Source organism: Urocitellus parryii, chromosome 8 (assembly GCF_045843805.1).
Source record: "Urocitellus parryii isolate mUroPar1 chromosome 8, mUroPar1.hap1, whole genome shotgun sequence".
Classification (NCBI taxonomy): domain Eukaryota; kingdom Metazoa; phylum Chordata; class Mammalia; order Rodentia; family Sciuridae; genus Urocitellus; species Urocitellus parryii.
This window is the reverse complement of record NC_135538.1, coordinates 14,759,375-14,779,771: the sequence shown is the minus strand read 5'-3', so window position 1 is coordinate 14,779,771 and position 20,397 is coordinate 14,759,375. Positions and strand designations below refer to the sequence as shown.

At 37.5% G+C, this 20,397-nt stretch overlaps 2 protein-coding genes and 1 non-coding gene across 6 annotated transcripts in view; 2 read left to right on the top strand and 1 right to left on the bottom strand.

Annotated features, from left to right (window-relative positions):
* The window catches only part of Rmnd1 (required for meiotic nuclear division 1 homolog), a 43,708-nt gene extending 40,807 nt beyond the window's left edge, over positions 1-2,901 (bottom strand). The window contains exon 1 of one of the 2 annotated variants that reach the window (XM_026399963.2): positions 2,781-2,901. Coding sequence is in view for 1 of the 2 variants with exons in the window: in XM_026399962.2 (XP_026255747.2) it covers positions 1,643-1,727 (85 nt within the window). In the remaining variant the exon portion in view is untranslated. Of the gene's footprint in view, positions 1-1,642; positions 2,393-2,780 lie in introns of those variants that run through there. The other variant, XM_026399962.2, reaches the window with a different exon arrangement.
* A 180-nt stretch (positions 2,902-3,081) lies between these two features.
* Dcph1 (damage control phosphatase 1) lies at positions 3,082-13,926 on the top strand. Of its 3 annotated transcripts, none has more exons than XM_026399956.2 (5): positions 3,082-3,400; positions 5,487-5,592; positions 8,328-8,572; positions 10,528-10,693; positions 12,724-13,926. In XM_026399956.2, exons 1-5 carry the CDS (start codon positions 3,291-3,293, stop codon positions 13,489-13,491), a joined length of 1,395 nt encoding a protein of 464 aa, XP_026255741.2. In that variant the 5' UTR covers positions 3,082-3,290; the 3' UTR covers positions 13,492-13,926. The 3 variants fall into 3 exon arrangements, with proteins under 3 accessions (XP_026255741.2, XP_026255742.2, XP_026255743.2); XM_026399957.2 differs by having other exon boundaries at positions 3,083-3,324; XM_026399958.2 differs by lacking the exon at positions 3,082-3,400 and adding an exon at positions 3,413-3,563.
* Positions 13,927-19,374: 5,448 nt separating this feature from the next.
* Positions 19,375-19,447, top strand: Trnaa-agc (transfer RNA alanine (anticodon AGC)). Its single transcript has one exon. It is a non-coding gene; the product is annotated as a tRNA-Ala (tRNA).
* Positions 19,448-20,397: the final 950 nt, after the last annotated feature.

Sequence of the window (20,397 nt, the reverse complement as noted above, 5' to 3'; positions counted from 1 at the left end):
CAACCTTGTGTCATTCCCAATTTCACCCAGTGGACTCTCCAAACACTACCACCTATCTTCCCAGTTCATTCCTTCTACTTCCCATGGCCAACAATTCTCTCAACCCAACAGGACCTACAATTAGATGACCCACCCACCTTTTCATTGTTTCTCATTCCCCTGACATCACTTCCTCTACACCTAGCTTATATGTTCCACAGTCTACCATTATAATCTCTTTCCTACCCTGTGAAACCCGTGTGTCCCCCGCCACATGCATATGACATAACCACAACTAATTAAACATAACTCACCTAATTTGTGCTTGCACTCCTGCAGCCGAATGTTCTTAGACCAAACTACACACTGTCCTCTCTCACTCTAAAACCAGGACCACTCCAGGGGGTCCTTTCATGCTGCCCAACAATTTTACATCTCCCAACTGTAATCCACTCTCCACACTTGCCTCAAAATTTCAAGTCTCCCCCTTCTTTCTCATTCTCAATAATGACATACCTCTTCTTTCACTGATAAAATAGAAATGATCAGAAGGGAACTTCCACAAGACAAACCCGCAGCCATCATCGACCTGCCTACCCACTGCTTCTTTTCTATGACAGAGCCAAGTCCTCCACAACTACACAGAAACTCATCCTTTCCTATGACAGAGCCAAGTCCTTTTCTATGACAGAGCCGAGTCCACCACAAATACACAGAATCTCATCCTTTCCCACTTTTCTCCCCTCTCTCCCATGCCTTATTTTCCCTTTCACTAGAACATTCTATATAACTGTGCTATAATTTCTCCCACTTAAAAAAAAAAATTAACTCTCCCCTGATCCCATTTTCCCCTTGCACACTTTTTCTGAGTTCCTTTCCTTTTCCTCTAAAAGGAGTTTTATTCATTGTCTCCAATTCTTCTTCTCTGATTTCTTTCAAACTCACTCCATTTGGGCTTTCATCCCTACCACTTTATCCAAATTCACCTGTTAATGTCGTCAAAGACCTTCACCTTCCTAAATCCTTTGCTCATTTCCTTTACCTGACATATCAAGCATTTGATGCAGTTGGTCACTCCACCCTCCTTAAAACACCTTCTTCGGTTGGTGTCTAGAATTCTACACTGGCAGTTTTCCTTCTTCCTCATTGAGTGCATCTTCTGTTTTTTCCTGGTTTTTTCATCCCTCAAGAATGGAATGCACCAGGGCTCAGTCTCTAGGCTACTTTTTCCCCCAATCCCACTCTTGCAGTTTTATATATCATTTAAATATTGATGGACAACAACTGTTTACTCTAAACCACTCTGATAAGCAACAAAAATGTAACATGTTCAAAACTGAGCTTCTGAAATCTTCCCACAGTCTTCCCCATTCACAAATAGCAATTCTTACATTTGCTAAAACCCAAAACCTTGAGTTGGCCTTGATTCCTCCCTTCATTCTCCATACCCAGTCTGTCAGTAATTCCAACTGGCCTTATTCAAAGCAGTTCTCACCACTGATACTATTACCATCTGGTCTAAGTTACTATCTTCCCCACATATTATTTTAATAGCCTCTTCCCAACCCCTTTCTGTGCCAAGAATTTAACCCAGGGCCTCCTCACATACTCTAGGCAAGTGCTCTACTACTAAGCTACATCGCAACCAATAAGAGCCTCTTACCTGGTCTCCCAGCTTCTGTCCTTGGCCTCCTATAGATTCTTCTCACATACCAATGAAAGTGATCCTTTGAGAAGCAGGACCACATCTTTTCTCAGTGCAAAATTTGATGATGGCTTCACATTTCTTTTACAACAAATGCTCCAAACTCTTAAAACGGTCTTCAAATACCCACATTTTCTGGCTCTTCACCACCTCTCTGACTTTTCCTACATCTCTTGCCCTACAGCTCTGCTCCTCATCTTGGCCTTTGGATCTTCACACTAATTGTTCCCTAAGCTCTTCTCCCAGGAATCTATAAGCCTAGCTCCCTTATCCCCTTCAAATATTTCCCATCTAGCAAAGCCTTCCTCCAGACACTTCATTCAATACACACAATTGGCACTATTTCTGATTTCCTTCACTTTATATTTCTCCATTTTATTTATCATTACTTGCATATCTTATATTTTTAGTTTATTAATTCAAACAAGAAATATGAACTGAGTCCTCACCAAGTGCCAGGTATTGTGCTAGGTGCTTATAATACAACTGAAAATAAAAGACAAAAATCCCTTTTGAACCTTATATTTCGAGGGGGCAAACAATAAATGTGGCAAATCAGTAAAATATACATCAGTGACAATGCTAAAGGGAAAATAAAACAGGAAATACTTCTGTCTCTTCTAAAATGTAATCTCCATGAAACATATTTTTGTGTTTGTTCATGTTGTATCTCCTGTGACAATAATGCCTAGACACAGGCATCAGCTGATTTTTTAAAAAATGAAATACAAGACATATACTCAGTTCATGGGCACATTTTTACTTTTTAAGAACAATAACAGCAATTAAGAAAACGTTAACAGGTAGGTTACGATTCAATGCATAAGTAGCACTCATCTTTGGGAGTATGCCTTTATATTCCTTGAATGCAAAACTACCCTATGCTCTGGCTTAAAACTGGGGTCAACAAGTGTTTGCTGACTTAGAGTGCTTTTTATTCCCAGCTAAGTCCACCGAAGATCACTGTAAGAGGCAGGGGAACCTCGCGGTACTGACGAAACCTGTTATCACCCGGGAGGCTTCGGGGGGTCCAGGGGCCAAGGCAGAGACCTCGGTGCCGGGCCACACAGGTGCTAAGGAAAGGCAGTGTACTAACCTCTCCGGGAAAAGAAGAAAGCGCCAAGGGCGCGAACTTCCGCAGCAGGGCCACAGGGCAAAGCACAGTCACCCGGCAGCCGCCGTGCACACCGCCAACCCTGGTCCCGGGAAAGCTCTTCCTCCCAGAGCGCGTACTGCGCAAGCGTACAGAACTGCGGCCCGGGCCACGTGATCGCCGGACCACGTGACTCGCGCCGCCGCGACCTCTTCCGCTCCCTAGGCCCTGGGACTCCCGGTCCTTGCCTGCTTCCGCCTTCCGCCCGCTTCCTGATTCCGCTCGACTCGTTGCCCTCCGCTGTTGTCTCCTTCGTCCCCGGAAGATCTCTGCGTCCTCGAGCCAGCCATTGTTTGCCACTTGTCCGGGCACCAAATAAAGTTTTTCGTTCAAAAGCACTTTTTTTTTTTTTTTTTTTAAGCTGCAGCACGCGCTTTCTCAGCTCCTCCTTCGCTCTTCCTGCCCTCGGCGAAACCCGAGCGTTGGGGCCGGTAACGCCCGACGGGATGGCTGATGCTCCGGCGTCTCTCTCGGGACAGGACGTGGGGTTCGTCTCGCTTTTCTCCTGCCCACTTTTGCGGCGAGCCAGGCCTAGCCGGGAACGTGTGGGTAACGAGCGGAGGGTGCGCGCTGCCCCGAGGCTGCGAGTTCAAGTCCCGCCGTGGGGAACCACGCCCCAGGGCGCCTTCTGGGGTCCCGCGGACTCGCGTGGGGCGGGAGGCCGCCGCCAGCTCAAGACTCGGATCCGCTGTGCAGTCTCTGTCGGTGGCCGCCGATTTATCCACTGTAATAAATGCCCTTGTGTGTAGGGAGGGTAAAATTCTCTGTAAAAGTTGGGAATCGGAGGTCTGGGGGGATGTGTGTTTTAGTCCTGGCGCTGATCAAATTAACTCATAATCTCACAAACAAACAAAATGTGTGCACAAGTAGCTCCCCTTGGAGTAGCGGGACCCCCAGTGGACGCCTGAAAGCCGAATCCTATATTACAGTGCTATGTTTTTTCCCACACATACCTGTGGTGAAGTTTTAATTTTATAAGTTAAGTGCAGTTAGGTGATAAGCAAAAATAATAAAACATTGAGTTAAAATTTAGAAATTGTATTTTTGGAATTTACCATATGAATATGTTTAGAATGTATGACTACATCTGGGAAAGGAAAAGTGGATGGGGAGCAGGATTTACAGTGGTTTGGGGCTATTTAGGCAAAGCTGTGGATGATTAAGTAACATCCATTTGCATAAATTGGGTGGCCAGGTTCCTATTTGAAATAGGTCATTCCTTCAAAATATTGCAGGAAACAGAAGACAAAGAGCTACCTGGCCAGGGAGGCACCAAGGCCCCCTCAGGGTCCTGCACATAAGGGGAGTGAGCACTTCCTTAGGCGCCTCTGGCCTCACCTGGCCAGGGACTTTATGGAGGGTGCAGACCTCTGTATGAGGAAAAGTAATAGAAAAAGAACAATACAATTAAAGTGAAATCTCGAAGACCTTCATTTGTTTTTGAATCTGCTGCCTAAGAAAATTTGTGTCCATTGGTTTATGTTCCTTCCTCCTTTCAAAGTATTAGTGATTTTTAAAAAATTCTAATCAGAGTAATTAGTATTCATATCAGACGAAAACAATGCTTTACTATACTTGAAGCATCACAGAGTCTTAATGTGTTTTTGCAGTTTTTTCCCCCTTAAGGTTTCAGAGTTATCATTTAAGAAAACCTTTGAAGAAGTATATATTTGAAGAAGTATTTGAAGTACCTAAGCCCAATAATTTGAAAACTGGCATAAAATACTTGAATTTTCAGGAGTATAGTGATCTCAAATTAAATTTGGAATAAATGATTTGAATAGAGGCATTCTTTTCAAAACTATCTTGTGAACTCTGTTGGTTTTACTTTGTGTTTGGTGATTGAGATATAAACACTGCTAAGCTCTGTATTACAGATGTTTAAAAAGCTGCACAGAATTTCACCTCCTAATCCTGTTTTTACTCACTGGATCAAATATGTTTTCTTAAAATATAATCACATAGATAATCTGTAAATCTTGGTTTCGTGTGTCTAAAATCAAGAATCATTTTAATTTTTTAATGCAAGTGTAAATTTTTCCTCATCTCCAGGATTCTTCATTTTTAGCATTTATGGAAAATCTCTGATTTTTTAGCTGTATTTAGAGTAAGACCAGTAGTTCACCTTGTTTAGTGGAATACAATGAGGAATTCTTTGTGCAGATAGAGAAGGTAGTAAGAAAAACCTTTGAAAAGAATTGAAATAAGAATAGATGCATAAGTATTTTTAATTTATTTCATTCCTCAAACGTATTAGAGTCTTTAGCGCAGTTTTACCTCTGTTGCCTTATTCGTCTTTCTAAGCTGATGAAGTTAGTAAGTAGTAAGCCTGGAACTAGAGCCTCCTTGCTTTCAGAGCTAATCTTATTAGCTATCTCATTGTTAAACTGGTTTCTGATTCAGGAAAAGAAAAGGATGGAAAGATAAGAAAGATTAAAACTGGGATTAGAGGCACCAGGATAATTTAGTTTCCATGACATAACAGAAGTTTTCAGATTTTCTTTTGTCAATTTAGTGGTCAAACGGGTTTACTTTTTCATAATTGCATGGAAAGGAATTTTAATTTAAATCAGATACTCCAGAAACTAAAAGATGACCTATCTTTTAGTGTTAAAGCCACTAAGTAATGTATGTGACTCTCTCTTCCAGATCATTTGCATATCTTACAATTAAAGACAGAATACCACTGATTTTAACTAAGGCTATTGATACATTGCATCGACACAAAAGTGAGTTTTTTGAGAAACATGGAGAGGTAAGAATTGTGTTTTAACTTTACTTTTTTGACAGAATGAGAGTAGGTATTGAAGATTTTTGCTTTTGTGTAAGATGTCAAAATGAATACATGGGCCAAATATTTATCTGGTTTTAATGTAATATGTTGAAATGGGTCAAGCCTATCTCCAGCTTAGAAAAAAAGAGTTGATGCTCTAACAACGTAGTCTGTCATGTATTTAGACTTTGGAACATGTTTTTAATATATATCATGCTATAAAATAGTGATTAGGTTGTTGACTTGCACAGAAAAGCTTTTTTAATTTCAAATTTAGCTGAATTATAGTATTTATATTACTAATTTAAGTTCTTAAGTCCTGGAAGATCAGGCTGCTATGAAAAACTAAAAGTGAAGAGTAATATGAGTTCTGATTGATTAACATGATGTGATTGAAGTTATGAAAGATTCATTGGCATTCAGAGTGAGGTAGGACTTCAGAAATCACCTTGTCCATTCTGTTAATGGTGAGGAAAATTCTAAATAACTATATTATTGGAGATAAAGGTCTTTACACTTGCAAGTCCAGTAATCATTCTTTTGTATAAGAGACTGAAAGACCATACATACACCTATACATTTTTTTTTTTTTTAAAGAATTGACAACAAAGATTTAAAATGATTGGTGATGTTTTCCTGGGCAAATTGAAAGGAGCAAGGCAGCATACAGGCAATTTGAGTGTAATGTTGGATTTCCTTCAATCTCCTATATATTGTCTTCAGAACTAATCCTGGCATAACATAATAGAGGGCACCTATTGACCTATTGTTCTTTTTTTTTTTTTTCTCCAATGGGAGTTGAAGGTTGAACCCAGCAGGGTTTTATCTCTGAATTACATTGTGAGTCCCACCCTCCTTTTTGAAACAAGGTCTCTAAATTGCCTAGTCTGGAGTCCTGGGTAGCTGGGATGTGTACCCCTTCCACCTCTGCCTATTGTTCTTCGTTGCTGAGACTAGCCTTGAATACTGACATTTCTGTTGATGTTCCATTGTTTATCACATAAGCGCAATTTTGTTTTCTGTGGATATATATACTTATCACTCAAGTATCATTTAACCAAACTTGGGTCATTTGCTTGAGTATTTGGTCATAGTCTTAAGCCAATTACCATAATTGTTTGGTAATTTCAATATTTTCTACTGGAGTGACCTAAAATATAATATGATTGACTCGGTACATTGCTGCTTGGCCTGTATGCTCATATCATTAGACGGTTAAGAATGAGAAAGCAGACTCTACTGTCCCTCCAGCCCTACTCTCTTTCCCACTCCTGGATACAGGACAAAATCTAATAAAATACTAACTTAAATCTGTTCTTAGTAGCTTTTTTTTCCCTTCATGTCTCTCTCATACTTATAGCCACTCTTAAGTCCCATGTGGTCTCCATGCTTCCTGAATCCCCAGCTACAGCAAAACCATGTTTGTCCCCAAAGGAGCCATGCTACAGATTTCTGCCTGTCAAAGGCTCATCCTATTATATTACCTGGTTGGCAGATATGGATCTTGTGGAAATGGATCTAGGCTTTATTCATCTTTGGCTCTGAGCACAGAATTTGGCACATACAGGTTCAATAAATGTTTGAATTAAGTTAAAGCAAAATAACAAACTGGCATTGACACAAACATTGGTTCTTAGCTCTGACAAGTATTTGCTGCTTTAAAAAGAGGGTACTTACCCTTTTAAATCTTCAGTTTTTGGAATTTATTATTAAATAAAGATGCTAATGATTCCAGGATAGAGATTTGGAGAAAGTTAGCCATATTGGGACTTGCAGGCTTAGCTCCTAAAATTTCGTATTTTTTACAACCTTTTCTATTTCTGAACCTAAAGAGTATATAAAGCTTCAGCCTTTTGTTCTAGCAGCAAAACAGATTTCTACTTGGAAAAAAAAAAAAAATTGACAATTGGATGTTGGGGATGTAGTTCAGAGCATTTGCCTGGCATCAGGAAAGCCCTTGTTTTGATCCCTAACACCACCACCACCAAAAAAAAAAAAAAAAAAAATCCTGGGGAGATGTTGGTGTTGAGTATATTGACCATTATAGGCCTAATGGTAGGAAGTGAATATAAAATTATTCAGCTAGGCTTAATGATTATTTCCTACATTTATTCTGTATGTATTTTACAAGGTTTATATATTTTTTTAAAAAATTAGGCAAGAATTTTGCTGGTATAAAAGTAAAGGTGCCATGTCACTTTATTCTGATCCCATGACACTTGTCCCCTCTCCAGTTGGCTTGTTAGGTGATATAATACTGCAGTGCCTTGTCTATCAGGGTCTCTCTAACTTATCTGGAATGCAGTAGAGAACAAAGAATAAGAAAACCCTCTTGATATGCTAAGAGGGATCTCAGGAAGGCCAGAATTCCTTTTCTAGCAGTGCCACCAGAGAAGTGTGAAAGACAGGGAACCTAGCAGTGGTGCCTCAACCTACCTGAAGATATAGAAAGCCAGAACTTAAAAAAAGTTTAAAAGCTGATAAATAAGGCATGATTATGTTAGTATGAGATCTATGTGTTCTCTTTGATTTTCAGCTCAAAAATTCGAAATTTAAGTGTTTACAGGAATTTGCAAAATACATAAACAGCAGTTTTGAAATCAATACAGGATTTTTCTTTCCTTCTTAAATTTAGGTCCTTATCATAAAAATATACCACCCTAGAGGAATTATACACACAGGCACACACTCACTGTCATTTTTCCCCCCTCCCTCAGGAAGGCATAGAAGCTGAAAAGAAAGCTATTTCTCTTCTTTCTAAGTTACGAAATGAATTGCAAACAGATAAACCAATCATCCCTTTGGTTGAGAACTATGTTGATACGGACATATGGAATCAGTACCTAGAATATCAACAGAGTCTTTTAAGGGAAAGTGATAGGACACCAAGTTGGTTCTACTCACCGTGGTTGTATGTAGAATGCTACATGTATCGTAGAATTCATGAAGCAATTATCCAGAGGTAAGTGTATAACTATTAAAGAGCAAATGATTAGACAGTTTGTGCTTTTTTTTTTTTTAAGGGTGAAAGATAAGTTTTCAGTATAAACAAGAGATAGCCTGAATTCAGTTGAGTTCAGCAAATATTAATTTGCTGTTGGATATTTCCACAAATTATATCAGTTGAATAGATTCTTAGTAATTTGAATCCACTTGTCCAAAAGAGATAAGATTAAATCTAGTATGAACTTACTAAAGATCCTCATAAAGACTCTATAGAGTAAAACAAATTGTGATTATTAGCAAAAAAATGTTAATTTGAAATAATTATATAAACAAATCAAGTTGGGATAGAGGAAACAAGCAAATACTTTATTCATAAAAATAGTATTTCAGAGTTTAGAAGGAGTTATCAGAACAGCAAATCCCTCTATTGTCTCACATAGTATCTTAATGTTTAGTCCCGTATTTTGTTTGGGGTTATTATGAAGAATGCAGATACAAACATTCCATCACATTTTTAATTAGAATATGTATTTCTGTTGGGAATATATCTGGGAGTGAATCATAAGCTTACGGTGTGTGCTCATACATATAGCTTCAGTAGATTGTAAAGTAGCAAACATTTCAAAATGAGAACATTTATGTGAAGTTAAAATAAGGTTCATTATCAGCTTATGAATGATTTGTTAATAAAACATAAGAACATGTGTTGCCAAAACATTCTTCAGGAGAGCACCAATAATAAGTATTTTGGCTTTTGTGGGCCATATGGTGTCTGTTGCCACTACTCAGCTCTGCCATTGTGTGAAAGTAGCCATAAGCTATATGTAAATAAGTGAGCATGGCTGTGTTGTGGGAAAACTTCATTTATGGACACGGAAATTTGAATTCTACATGTCACAAAATATTGCTTTTCTTTTGCTCTGTAATCATTCATAAGTGTGAAAATCATTTTTAGTTTGCCTATTATAGAACACAGGTGGTGGGCCTGATAGGGTTTGCAAGCTGAGGTTTGCTGACCCTGCATTTGAATATCTGCATCTAAATGATTTTGTTGTTTTAAGTCACCTTGAGAGACTTAACTGATTTCAGCAGTGCTGTCATTGCTAAAAATAGCTTTGTATTCTTTGGATTTTCTTTGAGAGCCAGTTTACAGCTTCAAAAAGAAAAATTAGTTTTATTATTTTTGTCACCCTTTAATAAAGGCCAAAACTGTGTCTATTCAATTTGATTACATATTTTATTATACTGAAATTGTTCTGAGTGATTTTTGGCTGTTTCCAAAAGTAAGGTGACTCCAGGGGAAGACATGTGGTCACAGGACATTTAATGATATGCCACAGGTTCTAAAGAAAATTCCCAAAGTGCTTTGTGCAATGGCAGCATCCTTGGAATAAAGGTATAACTTCCCCTGGTGACTGACTGGCCAGAAGGAGGCAGCCATCATTTGGCTATATAAGTGCTGGTATGTTTTTACCCTAATATGGATGGCTCCTGGGCAAAGTAGCTAATTTAGAACATCAGATCATCAGAATGTCTTTTCCATTCTGTTAAGGCTATTGTGTTAGTATTCGTATCTTCTAAGTTATATTTCTGTCACTGGACAGCATGAAGATGTAGACATCACATAAACGCAGCCTTTGGTAAAAACCTGGGAATAAAATTTGACATGCACACACCAAAAATTTATAAGATCTATAAGTAAATGATCAAAATTTGTCATTCTATAATGCATAGTAAATCTGATTTAATTCCAGTAAAATAGCTGATTTGAGAATCTTTGACAATTAAAATGAGTTTGGGAATTTATTTTTGTGTAACTTGCTTATCTGTGTTATCTAGTATTTGTTACCATTGATTATTGAGATTGGATAATTTCTTCCCTTTAAAGTACTACAATTAACCCAAATTTGTTTTTTAAAAAAGATATGGACTTAATATAAATGTTTCACTTATGTTTTTCTTCTACTTTAGTCCACCAATCAATGACTTTGATGTATTCAAAGAATCCAAAGACCAAAATTTCTTTGAGTCACAGGAACCTGGCATTACTTTATGTACTCACTTGCAAAAGTTCAGGAGTACTATTGAAGACCTAGATGCAAATCAGCTGAAAACTGAGTTTTTTCATCTTCTGCAGGTAAAGATCAGATCCTCTGAATGTGTTTTTTTACTCAGTTCTATAAATACCAATATTGTCAGCTTACACAGTATTTATAGATCAGTACTATATGTATTATGTTAGTAGTTTTTTTAAACTAAATTTTTGTTTGATTGTTTTTCCTTTTGAACTTTCATCCTTGATCTTTTTTAGAATATAAAAATGAGTTTTCTTTGAATATGTTTTTTTGTCCCATAGGTAGAATATATTGTAAAGAAAAATGAGTACTAATCTGTATTCTGCCATCTAATTTGGCCAGCTACTCCAGGCTGTTCCCCAAATAAAGGCAGCCAAAGTTGTCTTCTTTTACTGCCCACAGTGAGCAAAAGGTTAACATCCCAAGAGAAGCCTGAAGTGTTCTAGTTTGCAGGGAATGTTAATCTATTTTTAAAAGTCAGCACTCACGAGGGTCCATGCAAATACTTACAGATCTACTGTGTCAAACACTTCTAGATGCTGTACATTTGGTGATAGGAAAAACAGGCAAATTCTTCCTGTTGTAGAACTTGTAATCTTGAAAGACTATAGATAAATAATTGCATCAGTAACTGTGTAGGTGAAATGAAGGATGTGGGAAGGAGCTCAACAGAGAACCTGACCTCAGTTGATGAATGAATGCCATTATTTATGCTGTTGTGTGTGATTCAAACTATATAAAACAGTGGTCTTGGACACTTCCGTTACTATTTAAGCCTTGTAATTTTTTAAAAACTCATTTATTTGTCTTTTTAAGAATAATACTCTTGAGATGGAACATGTATTTTCCTAATTTCATTATCAAGACAGGGTCTTGCTGTGTTGCCCAGGCTGGCCTTGAGCTCCTGTGCTTACTCAGTTCTCCTGCCTCAGTCTCCCAAGTAGCTGGAGCTCAGGCATGCACCACTATGCCTAACCATATTCCTTATTTTAAATCACAAAGAAAATAGAGTCTGTTTTGGCCAATATTTATTGAGTACTTCTGTATGTACATTATTTATATGCATAATGTCATTAATTCTCACAAAACTCTGTGAGGAAAGTATTATTGCCTAATTATTCAGTTGCACAAGTTGAGCCTTAAGAGTATGTATGTAAGTAACTTGCCAATGATTGTTAATTGAAGATGCTGAGATTTGAACCCAGGTCTAATTCCAGAACTTGCAGTCTTAAACATGTAATTTTATGACTTAAAAAAAATAGGGCTATGTATCATTTTCTACAAAGTAACAACTTGGAATATTAATTCAGCTTTAATCCAAATTATTGATTACAGTGGATCTCTTGTTCATATTGTTATATTTAAAGTTAGGTCTTGCAAAAATCGCTGTGTCCAATTTTTTTTTTTTTTTTTTTACAAAAAAGAGAATCAAATCTCAGGCAGGTTGCCATGTCCTAAAGGTAATGTAATTAGTAAAAGAAACTGGGCTATTTTCCAGAGGACTGGGAGGAAAAAAGAAACTTTGGTTTTTCTTTTGACTCTGAATTACAAAACCTGATCCTCTCCATAACATTTGATGATGTTTTAATATCCTCAACATGCAAAGCCTCGTTCTGAATAAACAGTGTAGGTGCTAAAAATCATTCAAACCAGTGAATTTGTGTGGGGGGATGGGGATTAGTACTAGGGATTGATCTCAGGGGTGCTCTACCACTGAGCTATATTCCCAGCCCTTTTTATTTTTCATTTTGAGATGGTCTAGTTAAGTTGGCCAGGCTGGCCTTGAACTTGTGATCCTCCTGCCTCAGCCTTCTGAGTCCAGTAGCTGGGATTACAGGCATGTGCCAGCATACCTGACTCTGAATCCAGTTTTTTACAAGTTTATTACATATTGACTAAAAATTTCACTGTTTCACCTTATTGATAGAACATCATGAAGACTTACTTTACATTGAGAAAGTATAGATCTGGTGGAGTTTTTTGGAAATAAAATTTATGAATATTCCTAGCAACCCCTCCCTTCACTGCCTACATAACAGAGTTTTGTTGGTTGTTAAAACAAGGATGACTGTTTTGTACTTTTCTTTTTCAGATTTCACTCTGGGGAAATAAGTGCGATTTATCTCTATCAGGTGGAGAAAATAGTTCTCAGAAGACTAACCTAATAAATTCTTTGGAAGATCTAGAACCTTTTATTTTAGTGAATGATATGGAACATCTTTGGTCATTGCTTAGTAAATGCAAGGAAACAAGAGAAAAAGTGCCCATAGTTAGAGTGGATATTGTTCTGGATAATTCTGGGTTTGAACTTCTTACAGATTTAGTATTAGCTGACTTTTTGTTATCCACTAACCTGGCTACTGAGATTCATTTTTATGGAAAATGTATTCCATGGTTTGTTTCTGATACTACTATACGTGACTTTAATTGGCTTATTGAACAAGTAAAACATTATGATCATAAGTGGGTATCCAAGTGTGGGGTTGACTGGGAAAACTATATTAAAATGGGTAGATGGGTTTACCATGATCATATGTTTTGGACTTTGCCTCACGAATATTCGGCTATGTCCCAGGTTGCCCCTGATTTGTATGCTGAACTACAAAAGGCATGTTTAATTTTATTCAAGGGTGATTTGAATTATAGGAAGTTGACAGGTGATAGAAAATGGGCGTTTACTGTTCCCTTCCATCAGGCTCTGAGTGGCTTCCATCCTGCCCCTCTCTGCAGCCTGAGAACATTAAAAGCTGAAATTCAGGTTGGTCTGCAGCCTGGGCAAGGTGAACAGCTCGCAGCTTCTGATCCCAACTGGCTGATCACTGGGAAGTACGGAGTGATTCAGTTTGATGGTCCACTCTGACACAGCCTAGAACTCCCAGGCAAGTAGGAGGATCTGAGAAGCACCTTTTCATCTCCAGAAAAGCAGTGTGTGAATCTAGTCCCTTGGCTGCTCTGCATCTGCTCTGGGATGCTTGCTCGGCCTTCTTGTCACCTTACTCTCCGGATGAATTTTCCTTGGAACCTTGCACCGCACTACAGTATTTTGGGAATATATGTTTTTACATAGATTACACTTATATTTACAAACATATACACTTTTGTTGGAATTTCAGTAACTATTTCAAGTTTTTTTTTTAATTGGGTAGAAAGCAAGGTATAAGTGAATTCTGCCTTTTAAGTTAAATATTTTTTCTTAAAACGGTATGCTGCATGGTGTTTAATAACCTAGGCAACATGGAATTTTATTTAATTTTGGGCTCTTGAAGTAATGGCTTTGTGAAAATATTCATTTGAATGACTTTGCGAAAAAAGGTAGTTTTTATACCTGTGATGCTTGAACACAAAAGTAAAATTTACCTCATAAGTTAATTTTAACTTTTGTTCTCCTTGAATTTTATTTCAGTAGCTTATTTTATTTGCATGCAGTTGTATTTTTTATTAACTTGTGGAATGGATGTTAGGAAACGTAAAATTGGACACATGAAACAAATGGTATTTAAAGAAATATAATCTCTTATATTCTATTTATGATATGCATAATCAACTGAAATTATTATTTTATCACACAAGTGTTTTAAGTGAACATATTTTTTGATTGTAGTTTTAGAAAAATGTTTTAGATGGAAAAGAATTTCTATGCATTGAATTTGGATACTACAATAATGAATTCATTTTTATATTCTACATTTTATTGGTCATTGCAGATATTAAAAACTAAATATTCATGTCAATTTGTTTTAAATGGAAATGTTTTTCTGCACTGGAATAATAAAAGGAATAGTACTTAAAACTTTTTGTGGTTTTATTTTCTACTGGGGAAAAAATAAGGAGAAAATTCAAAATGAGATCTGTATAATAAACTCATAATATATATCATATATGTTGCCCAAAGTAGCTTTCAAATAGTGTAACTTGTAAATGAGGTTATAATCTATGTTCCTAAGTGCTTAAATTTTTTAAAAATTTACAATCACATTTTGAATTTACTATTATCTGCATGTGTTTTATTTTTATTTATTTTATTTATTTTTATTTTTTTAGAGAGAATTTCAATATTTATTTTTCAGTTTTCAGCAGACACAACATCTTTGTTTGTATGTGGTGCTGAGGATCGAACCTGGGCCATACGTATGCCAGGCGAGCATGCTACCGCTTGAGCCACATCCCCAGCCCTCTGCATGTGTTTTAAACATTGTTACCAGAGTGCTTACCACATTTGAATTCTTTGTAGACAATAAATTTAGAACACAGTTGACTTCATAGGGTGAGCAATTATACATATATTTTTTCTTTCTATTTTTTATCATGTAGTTTGCTAAGAACATGACCTTAAGGTGTATGGGGAAGTAGTTTACCCTCCAACCTCTCTCCCCAAAAGGGCAAAGAACAAGAAAGAATGGCACTGTAGAAGAGGAAGTCAATTCAATGGGATTTTTAGTAGGCACAATGGTGCACTCCTGTAATCCCAACAGCTCAGGAGGTTGAGGCAGGAGGATTGCAAGTTCAAAGCCAGCCTCAGCAACGGAGTGAGATCCTAAGCAACTTAGTGAGACCTGACTCAAAAGATAACAAGGGTTGGAGATGTGGCTCAGTGATAAAAGTACCTCTGGGTTCATCTCTCGTCCATTTAAAGAGTATTATTGTTTTTGATTCTAGGCAGCCTGCTGGGTATGATGCAGTATTTCATTGTTTTGACTTGTCTCTAGGTACTTTACTCATTTAAAAGTTAGATAATCTTTTCACTGTTGAATTGTAAGATTTAAAAATATGTTCTGTGGACATCTCATTGTATATGTAAATATTTTCTCCCATTCTGTGGGTTGTCTTCACTTTTTAAATGATATATTTGCATCAAAAAATTATTACATTTTGGCAAATCTTTTTAATATTTTTTTCTTTTGTCACAAAATACTGTCTGATGGGTTTTGGTTTCTTTTTCTTTTTTCTTTTTTTTTTTTTTAGCATTACTGGGGATTGAACCCAGGGCCTTGGGCATACTAGGGTAGCTCTCTACCAATGAGCCTCACCCACGATTACAACACTGTTTTTTGAACTGCTTAAAATTCCCTCACGGTCACTGAATTGAGGAGCTGAGGGCAATGGATAGGGTTCTGCCCACAGTTCCCAGACTTGCCCAACACCACTGTTTCCGCCTGAGCAAATATAACCCACATCTGTCTGACATAGGTACATAGTAGCTTGCTGAGGAAATCTGAGGTTAAAATCAGATGTGAGAGGGTGTTCCACTGAAGAGGGATCTTGGGAAGAACTCCCCAAAATAGTATCAGTTGTTCTAATAGCCAAGGATATCACACTTGGTTATGAAAGAAGTAAATTCAACTTATAAATTTCATGCAATTCCTTTATATCCGACAGATCCAATATCCTAAGCATGTGAGGATGGGAATGTGGACTGAGGGTATGTAAATAATTAGAGGGTGGTGTTCTTATTAAATAGCAAATCAACAAGACTTTTTAACATGATCTAGCTTTTCTAATTTGAGGCAATGTTTTGTGTTTGAGAAAAATGCAACAATGATGTATGAAGTCAATTCCTGTTGTTCAATCTCAAGGTCATGTTTCCATAAAAGAAATACAAAGAAATATGACCCATCCTCAAAAAGCAAAGTCAACATTTACTTGAATTTTCAGAAAACCCAGGGTGAAATGAAAACACAATTATTAACCCCCCCTCCTACCCGTTTGATTCTCCTAACAGTTCTCTCTGCCCAAACCTCAGCTAGACCTTATGCCAAAACCTCTCTTTACATAAGACTTTTCCCTCCACTCTCTTTTTTTGCTAGCTTAGAAGTGAGAAAGACTTTGAAAACTTCTATACATGCATGCCATGGCCTAGACAAAGTGCCGATGTCATGTTGGACACAGCAAGCAACAGGTGATACCTTGAAATCGTAGCAAGTGAATGAACCAGAGGAAAAGAACAGAAAAACAAGAACATAATGCCCCTACCTCCAGATACGCCGATGAGATTTTGATGTAAACATTTCACAATTTTTCTATAAGGACAGACATAGTATTTAAAAATATATATATTTCTAAGAAAAAATAGCAGGGTTATACCTTTAATTGTTTTTAATTTCTGAAGTATCTTTTCCAACTCCTGACTCTGTTTGGTTTTGCTATCATTTGACTTTGAATTTTTTTTCTAATTTACTAACCAATTCTTCCTAGAGAGAAGGTTTTTTTTGTTTGCTTTCTTCTCCCTTGAGTAGCAGCATGACATGGGACTCGTAAACATTTGACTCCTGATCCCCAGTTGTCTTAGTTTGTTTGCGCTGTTACAACTAAATACCTGAGATTGGGTAGTTTTAAAATCACAGAAATTTATTTCTCACAATCTGGGGGGCTTAAAGTTCAATATCAAGGTGCCAGCAGTTTCCTTGTTTATGGAGGGCCCAGTCTCAGTTTCCAAGATGCTACCTTGTTACTCCATCTCTGGAAGGGAGGGTAGGGACACCAAGTCCTCAGGTGGCTGAAGTTGGAAGGGCAAGTGAGAGGAACTCTGTGGGAAGCCTCCTGTGAGTGCCTTGATCCCGTTCACGAGAGGAGGAGCCCTCATAATTTAACCACCTCTAAAAGGCCTCATCTCTATACCATGGCACTGGCCATTAAGTTTTAACACTGAATTTTGAAGGGGACACATTTAAACAAGAACACCAGCTATGAACTGTGTGACCCAAGTTCCATTCTCACAGGTAGGTCTCCCAGATTTACTCTCTGGTCCACATGGACCAGATTTCAATCTCAAAGCCAGATTATCCTAAGGAAACTGGATATTGGCGTGCTGGCCTCCCCTCGGGGCCCCTTGAATAGTCCCTGAACCTGACCTTCCCTCTGGGAACTAGACAGGGAAATACTGCTGTTTATGAGCGGGGAGCATACCCTGAGCTGTCGCAGAAGGCCACCGTTCAGGTTGTTCCCTTCCTGCTTTTCATTGCAGCATCAAATTTCTCTGTCCAGTTTATTTAATATCACTTCACCTCATTTTCAAACCTTTTAGAAAATAAGGAAAAATTAGCTCCCACGGAAGACACTCCTGACAACCCTGTAGTTGTATTTTCCTTGAGGCAGCCACCACAGGTCTCTTTGGTGTGTCTGCCCTGCCCATTATTGTGCGGAGTAGATGCTCAATGAATGAGTGACTGATAGGCGATGAATTTCAGCATTTGAAATCATTCTTGAGACTGCTGAGATGCTACTTAAGTTGAGGTCTGAAGAATGAATTGCTCTGGTAGAAAGCCTGACATAAATTAGCAGACTTGTTGACTGAAAAACGGTAAAAATATATATGTAAATAATATAATTGGGAGGTTTCAATAAATATGTGCATCTTTGAGCACTACCTATTCCTTCAATATTATATGACAATCAATTTCCCATTAAAAATCCTTCAAAAAGTTGTTTTTGTTTTTGTTTTTGTTTTTTTTGTACTGGATTGTACCCAGGGGCACTTTACCACTGAGCTACATCCCAGCCCTTTGAATTTTTAAATTTTGAGACAGGGTCTCGCTAAGTCCCTTAAGGCCTCACTAAGTTGCTGAGGCTGGCCTTGAACTTTCAATCTTCCTGCCTCAGCCTCCTGAGACACTGAGATTAGTATGTGCCACCAGGCCTAGAAAAAAAAATGTCATTTAAGAAAAATTGTACATATATTTAATCATGTGGCTATATCATGTTTTCTTTTAGTACATACACTATACAGATTATTTAGGATTTTTGCCATTTAAAAAAAAAAGCTGAAATGAATATCTTCAAACTTTTCTTTTTCTTTTTTTTTTTCTCCCCTATGATGGTGTCCATGTTGCTGGGTTGTTCTTAAACCCCTGCACTAAAGCAATTCTCCTACCTCAGCCTCCAGGGCAAGAGTACACAGGCCTGTTCTGCTGTGCCTGGCTTCAGACAGGTTTTTTTTTTTTTTTTTTTTTTTTTTTTAAGTTGCAGATGGACACAATACCTTCTCTCTCTCTCTCTCTCTCTCTCTCTCTCTCTCTCTCTCTCTCTCTCTCTCTCTAGTGTGGTGCTGAGGATCAAACCTAGTGCTCATCTGTGCAAAGCAAGCGTACTCTCTACCCCTGAGCCACAACCCCAGCCCCTTCAGATGACTTTTTTTTTGCTGCAAAATTCCTGAGTCTTCAGGAACTGTTCATAATCTGAAACCACTCACCCATTCTAGGCCTCCTGAAATAGTGTTTGCATTACACTTAAAAGGTCCAAATTCTCAACATTGAGTAATTGCTTATCCTAGGAAGGACCTTGCTTTTTTCTCTTTTTCCCTTTAAAAACCCGTACACATATTATGCTGCTGACTTCTAATCCTGCTTGAGTACAATACAGAATTTAGGCACAAGGGGGAGATCCATTAGCACAGTAGAGTGGCCGGATTTTCTGTACTATTTAACACAGAGATTTCAGCAAGGAAAACTGGCACGGTATAATCTTTGTTGCTGACAACACACATTCTTGTGGTTTCAACTCTAAATTTATTATGTTGGAGCTAGTTTCCTACCATGATAAAACAATCCAGTCAACGACAATAAAATTGTGCACATCTTCATTGGTTTGTTGGCTTAATTTTTACACATAATTCTTGTGACAAGATATCACAGTGATTTATCATGGAAGTATCTCATCAGGTGAATTTGAAAATAAAATTAAAATTCAGAAGAAGTAGAAACAATAGAATATTGTTAGCAGTGTAGTAGAAAAGTCAGACTAAGGGGGCTGTGGCTGTGGCTCAGTGGTAGAGCGCTTGCCTAGCAAGCGTGAGGCTCTGGGTTCGATCCTCAGCACCACATAAAAATATACAAATAAAATAAAGGCATTCTGTCCATCTACAACTACAAAAAAGTTTTTAAAAAAAGTCAGGCTAGAAAAAACTTTGTAGGAAAATAAAAATGGCTTTCCATTCACTTAGACTTTGTTTGAATAATGCACATAAGAAACTAAAGGAAAAATACAATATTTCCCCCTTAATTTATTAATTATGATACAACAAATTAATTTCTATCACAATTGAGCATATTTAAAGGAACTCATATTCCAGTTCTATCTTACATTTCACAAGATATGGTGTGTTTCTAAAGCACAAAATTTTAAACCAGTGTCCACAGTATTTAGTAGGTAGAATTCAGGCAAAAGGATTTAGTAGGTAGAATTCAGACTTGGATGGGGAAAGGTTTCATTTATATTTTTGGTACTGGGAATTGCACACACGGGACTTATCACTGAGCTACAATCCCAGCCCTTTTTATTTTTTATTTTGAGACAGAGTCTCGCTTTGCTTAGAGCCTCAATAAGTAGCTGAGGCTGGCTTTGAACTTGTGATCCTCCTGCCTCAGCCTCCCAAGTTGCTGGGATTATAGGTGTGTGCCACTGTGTCCAGCTCGTCTTTATTTCTATTGCCTTCTAACTCAGACTTAATACTTGCTTGAATTTTGACTACAGGTCACAAGCCTCAGCGATATGATAGTACTTCTATCACCAATATAAATCACAGATCTTTTCACTTTATATTATAGTTGTTATAGCTGTCTTCCAATATTGTTTCATCACTATGTCACGGTGAGAACAATAAGGCCACTTAGCTAGTTCACAGCCAGCATTTAAATGCCAATCTACTAAAGTCCAAAACTCAAGTTATGGTTGTGTAAATTACCACACATTTAGCATAATTTGTAGCAATATAATTCATAATATATTTTTTTTAAATTTTTATTGTTGGTTGTTCAAAACATTACATAGTTCT